Below are 6,499 nucleotides of genomic sequence, written 5' to 3'. Positions count from 1 at the left end.
GGCACCCATGCCAACGTCGTCTCCTTCATTGGAAAAGAAACTCTGCTTGCGAAGACCTATTGAGGCAAGCGAAAGCGAAACCGTCAATGGCACCTGTGCCCAGCATCGCCTTCCTGGCACTTGTGCCGGTGGCACGTGTAAAGACGTTCAAGCGAGATCGTTGCCAGTGCCGCTGAACTGGCTCCTGTGCAGGTGGCACGTAAAATACACCATTTCGAGCGTGGCCGTCGCCAGTACTGCCTGACTGGCCTTCGTGCTGGTTGCACGTAAAAGCACCCACTACACTCTCGGAGTGGTTGATGTTAGGAAGGGCATCCATCTGTAGAAACTCTGCCAAATCAGATTGGAGCCTGGTGTAGCCATCTGGTTTCACCAGTCCTCAGTCAAATCGTCCAACCCATGCTAGCATGGAAAGTGGACGTTAAACGACAATGATGATGATGTAAAATGAAAGTTGTAGGAAACACTACATTAAAAAAAAGAAAGAAAAAAAGAATAATGATGATCATTTTACCTGAGCATAGCTTCTCGTGCTGTGAGTCGTTCAGAAGGCATATCCATTACAAGGTGTTGTAGAATAAAAGCGAGAGTAGGAGGTATTTGGAGTACAGGTATTTCATCCTTGGAGTAGTGTGGCTTGAGACTAGCTACACTCGGAAACGTCTGGGTATCCAACATGAAGAATGCATAGAACATTCTACCGATGGCATAGGTGTCTGAACATCGATAGATTTCTTCCAGAGTCACCTGATGGAAAAGAACAAAGAAATAAGTGGTGAGGAATTATGTACATTATTTACATTTGACGGATATTTGTCCTCATCTTGTTTTTTGCAAATGAGGGCATATGGCGTAGAGCACGGGCTACTAACCACAATATTCCGAATTCAATTCCAGGCAGTGACCTGATTAATAATAATATCGAAATGAGAAATATAGGAATGAGAACCCAGGTTCAAAATTTCCCCGAGACACCTGATGAAGCCTGGAGGGTATATCAGCCGAAATATGTTAACAACAAACAAAATGAGGACAAATATCCGTCCAATGTATATAATGTAAAGAAATAAGTGGTTGATACATAATTTATAATAATTAAAAGTGACACAAAGGCATACACTGACACAAAGGCGCACACATATGTACATATATACACACACATACGATGGGCTTCTTTCAGTTTCCATCTACCAAATCCACTCACAAGGTTTTGCTTGGCTCAAGGCTATAGTAGAAGACACTTGCCCAAGGTGTCACTCACTGGGACTGAATTTGGAATCGTGGTTGGGAAGCAAGCTTCTTACCTTACCACACAGCCATGCCTATATATATATATAGATATATATATGTGTGTGTATCTTATAGGCTTCTTTCAGTTTCCTTCTACAAAATTCTCTCACAAGGGATTGGTTGTGTCCGGCACTACACTACAAGGTACTTCTTCAATGTGCCGTGCAGTGCAACTGAACCTGAAAGCAGGGGTTTGTGAAGCGAACTCTTTAACCCCGCAACCAATGCCTACACAATTGTTAGCGACTCTCAAAGAAAAGGGGAGATAATTTAATGGAAATATTAACAACTCACATCTTTTAGAGAAATACTTTCGAAACCGTTATTCCATCGTGCTAGTTCTGGAGCCCAAGCGAACGGATTGGCACATCTGATGTCCTGCAAGCTGTCCGGATACAAAGGAACTTGATCACGACCTTGGATGTCACCATCACCTCGCAGCTTCCGAGCAAATCCAAAATCGGCCAGCACCGGTTGGAGGAAACAATTAAGGAAGATGTTATCAGCTTTGATGTCTCGATGAGTGACATGATGCTCTCGAAGAAAATCAACCGCATTTAACAGCTGGTATAAAATTTGCAAGAAGAATGTCTCAAATTGATCCGGTTCAAATACTGAACCTTCTATGAATTTCTTCAAAGTGGTGGGGTATTCGTGTAAAATAAGGAACAGTGTCTGGTACGCCGATTCCAAATTCTCTATATCTCTTGGTATGAAATAATGTTGGTAATTGCTGAAGCTTAATGTGGAACCCTTGTAATTGTGAAGAATCTGGATGATGTTTCTGTGTAAAGGTAGACTGTTGGGAAGGCATTCAGGGCCGAACCTGTGGTGGAGAGCATTCTGCATGCTGAGGCCCTGGTTGTGGCCGTATTCATTCATTTCTAGAATGTTCAGCAGCATCTAAATTTGAAGGAAAAAAAAAAAAGAAAAAAAATGTAAAAACAGGACAGAAAAGATAATGAGTTTGCACCGCCCTCTGCAATCACCACCACCACCACCACCAACAACAACAACATTATCGCTACCTTAAAACAATCATTTGTATCTCCACCACCACCATCTCTTCTGTTACCTTCAACACTATCACTACTACGACTATCACCACTTCCTCCTAAAACAGTGACTCAATGAAGAATTATGAAGACACTTGCAGAGGACTGCAATGTGTGTGTGTGTGTGTGTGTGTGAGAGAGAGAGAGAGAAAGAGAGAGGGAGAGAAAAAAAGAGCAGAAAGCAGACACAGTTTGGTGCTTTACAAGATGGATTGAAGAGCTGAAGAGATTTTACAAAAATTGAAGAATGGGCAGCATCCATAAACAAAAGTTAAAGAGAAATATGGAAAATGGAAGGCCTTTTCCTCAAAGAGTAATGCTTAAGCTGACTGATTGAAGCTTATGAATTTAATTGATGTTTTCAAAATTATCAATCTATAGATCATTTTGCCTGACATGCTAAAATTTCTGCTATCTCACCGCCTTAATAATAATAATAATGGTAATGATAATAATAATGATAATGATAATAATGATGATGATGACGATGACGACGATGATGATGATGATGGGTTCACACCTTTAGTATGAGATTGTGATTGTTGTACTCTATTCTGAATATTAGGGAGCAGGTCCCTTCCAGGCAGTCAGGCCTCCCACCATTCAAGGGTTGAGTATCTCTGAGTTTGTAGTGTACATCTCGTAACCAGTTAGTCTTTTCACTGTCTTTAATGAGTGGTTTGTGAGGGTAGTGGACCCAGTTCAATAGTAGATGCTGCTTTAAGATATCTGGCATCAAATTGGCCGACTGCCGACAGATTTGGAGCAAGATTTTGTGAGAATGGGTAACTGGAGAATGTAACTGAGAAGCAGGAATGCCGGTGGCGTTGTTTTTGGTTGGGCATGCCGCTTCAACTTGAGACGATTCAGTATTTAACAATCTAGAAAGAGAGGGGACATCGGAATGATTGTTCTGCACGTGTTTCGATGCATTGTTAACGAAGGAGTCATCTGAACATAACGAAGTACTACAAGTAACAGTGCCCTCACTGCAAAGCCGAAGCGACAAGTCACGTATAGCATTCTTCAGTTCAGATCTTTCATGCTCATAAGCATGCAGCTGTCTCAATAGATTTTTATTTTCCATTTCCATTTGAGATAGTTTATTGTTGAGGATTTCGATATTATGTAAATTCTTCAAATCTGGATCGAAAGCTGCTATTCTATTGCAAGGATTGAACGACTTGTTTGATTCTTGTCTCGTTTCAATATTTTTCTTTGCATAATTTGTTCCACTGTTGTCGTTGTATCTACAAGAATTGCTGATATTACTGCATTCATTTGGTACCCGGCCTGAAATACTGTTGAAATGGCTATAGTTGTTGCTGTCCATGTTGTTGGATGGAGCTGAAGATGAAGATGAAGATGATGAAGAAAACGAAGAGTAACTCGTTAGGCTATTCAGTGAGTTCTGCTGCATTGTAGTCGTGGCAAATTGGCAAATGGGAAGTGTAGATAAATACTGCTTGTCGTACTGATAAGAACTGTCGGGAACTGCAGTGCAGTTTAAACCTGAAAAGAATAATTGAGAACTATGAGAAGAAGAATACAATGGAATTGATGATAAAAAAAGTACTGAATTACTTAATGGCTGCATTATAAATTCAAACGCATGTCTATTATCCAAGTACACAAGGCAGTGTGACTGCATATATATATGAATACGTAGAAAGATACTTACATCGTATATGCCTCAAGAGGATGTTCAGAATTTTGTTATTTTTCTGACTGTCAGCTTCAATGTAGCAATTTTTACCATCATTATTCTCTATGAAGATTTCAGCATTGTTTTTCAGCAGGATATTGGTAATGTCTGTGAAACCATGGTAACAAGCAAGGTGTAGAGGTGTGTCCCCACGTTTATTCTGCACATTCACACTGGCACCACTGGATAAAACAACAGCATTACCACTTAATATATATCTCAAAACAACGACCCTCTGCAGAATACCTACAGAAGTACTGTAAGCCAAAACAACATGGAGAAATAGCTGCAGCCTTTGAAATAGAGACTTATATCTATTTGGTAACTAGTTTCTGACTTCTGGGATGTATACACAACTTTGTGGAAGAACAGATTCAAGAGATGGTACTTACAAAAATCATAAGTCCAACTTTAGACATGGTGTTGAAAGAAATACCACAGCATTATCAAGTTATATATGGTATATGAAAGATAACATTGCTGACAATATTAATATTTCCCGGTCCATATTGAACTTTCAGTAACAAGTTCTGTATTTAGTGGTACATAAGATGCATGTTAAAAAAAAAAGTTATCCTAGAACCTATATGTGATATAGCCCCCAAACCCACCTATAAAGCATTAATGGGCTAAAAAATTTCTTTCCTTAACATGGGCTCTGCTGAAATTCGAGCGGGTCTTACATGCCATCAAATATGATACAAACCTTGTGCAAAATAAGATGTATTTCATCCATGTTAAAAAAAACTTTAATTAGAAGGTTGGAACTAATTTCTAAGTGCACCACAAGAATAATTTCAACCTCAACTAATTTTAACAGAAATATTGAGCTCTGTTAAATGCAAACAACTGTGAAATGGGAGGGTCCATAGACTACCAAACTGCATGCAAGACAAATCTAAAGATATCAATGAATTAACATAAATTAATCGAAGAACTTTTTAAATAATTGGTTGAATCTTATAAAATACATTTTTTTAAAACCTTATTTTGAAGTAATATGATAATTAATTAATTAGAGATGAAAGCAATCGACTTTAGAGTAGTGTCCATAAAAAAAAAATGGATGTGGATAAATAATATATTTTAATGAATAACTGTATTTTAACGTGTATAAGGAACCCTTTTTTGTCAAAAATTAGGTTAAAGAAATATGGGAGTTTCTTATATATGGATAGTATTATAATCCCTTACAAAAGCTTTTTTCCAAATTTTAAGCCCCCAAAATTAGGGGGTTCCTTACAAATGTTAAAGTACAGTAATTAGGTTTGATTACATTTATATCTTTTACCCTGGCATGCATAGGTTTTATCATTTGTTTGTTTCAATCACTGGACTACAGCCATGCTGGAGCTTGGCCTTAAAGGGGTTAGTTGAACAGATCAACACCAGTACATACTTCTATGTTAATGCGCCCATGCTGGTGCTGCGTTAACATGCCTGTGCTGATGCTGTGTTGTCGTGCAGGTGCTGTGTTAATGCACTTGTGTCATGTCGACCCCTAGTACGTGACTAGTACTTTATTGACGCCGAAAGGGTGAAAGGCAAAGTCATCCTTTGAAGTCAGAAAGCAAAGGTTGACAAAATACTGCCGAACATTTTGCCTGGTTTGTTAAGAAAATAATGTTTTAGCAATTGCAAAGATAGAAAAAAAAAGAAACAAAAAAAAAAAAGGAGGTTGACTCACAAATTGATGAGTAAATCAACACAGTCTGTATGTCCACCATCTACTGCAGCATGAAGGGCTGTTGAACCCCATTCGACACGATCATCAGGGCAAGCATTGGCTTTAAGGAGAATGTTGCAAATCTTTGTGTGACCTCTGCAAGCAGCCCAAAACAAAGCAGTGGCCCCACTCCCGTCTTTGCCATGGACGGAATGACCATCGGCCAGTAAAGTCTCTACCCGCTGACTGTAGCCATGCTCAGCAGCACTGATGATCGACATCTCATAATTATAGTGGTGTTAGTACTGCCCATTGGTCTGCACAAGAGGTCTGGAGATAATTCCTGCAACAAATAACAACAATTATAAATTCCAAAAGACCATATACCTGTAAGAGAAAAAGTTTCCTAATGTACAACTAAAGGGTAAAAGACCCCCTTCGGTCAAGAATGACCATAGGATTGCAACTAGATAAAATATTTTGAGCGATGCAGGAAATCAAAAACAAAAAAAAAAAAACGATCTTTAACCATTTTCATATCTATGCACTTGAAGTGGTGCCTGGTTTTACGATGTAAACTTTTTGCAATAACCCTTTCTTTACCAACCTGGCTGAAACCGGTTCTGGCTCTGTAGTACAAATGTCTTGTTTTCAAAAGTTCTGAATTAAAATCTTCCACCAAACCTTAGTCACAAATTATGTTCCTAACACTAGCTTAATGATAACTAAGTTATTTTACTAAATTGTTTGTTATATTTAAAATCAATTGAAAGAAACACAGAA

The 6,499-nt window shown here is 38.7% G+C and overlaps 1 protein-coding gene across 1 annotated transcript in view; it reads right to left on the bottom strand.

Annotated features, from left to right (window-relative positions):
- Window positions 1–6,499, bottom strand: part of LOC106874034 (uncharacterized) — an 18,161-nt gene that overhangs the window by 1,612 nt on the left and 10,050 nt on the right. Inside the window, exons 2-6 of the mRNA XM_014921595.2 lie at window positions 5,738–6,059; window positions 4,027–4,232; window positions 2,866–3,857; window positions 1,585–2,193; window positions 515–747 (exon numbers count right to left, since the gene is read on the bottom strand). Of these exons, the coding sequence (XP_014777081.1) occupies window positions 515–747; window positions 1,585–2,193; window positions 2,866–3,857; window positions 4,027–4,232; window positions 5,738–5,997 (2,300 nt within the window). The 5' untranslated portion in view covers window positions 5,998–6,059. The remainder of the gene's footprint in view (window positions 1–514; window positions 748–1,584; window positions 2,194–2,865; window positions 3,858–4,026; window positions 4,233–5,737; window positions 6,060–6,499) is intronic.

Source organism: Octopus bimaculoides, chromosome 27, assembly GCF_001194135.2.
Source record: "Octopus bimaculoides isolate UCB-OBI-ISO-001 chromosome 27, ASM119413v2, whole genome shotgun sequence".
In the NCBI taxonomy this organism is placed as follows: Eukaryota; Metazoa; Mollusca; class Cephalopoda; order Octopoda; family Octopodidae; genus Octopus; species Octopus bimaculoides.
Note: the sequence above shows the minus strand (reverse complement) of the source record. Positions and strands in the feature narration are given on the sequence as shown.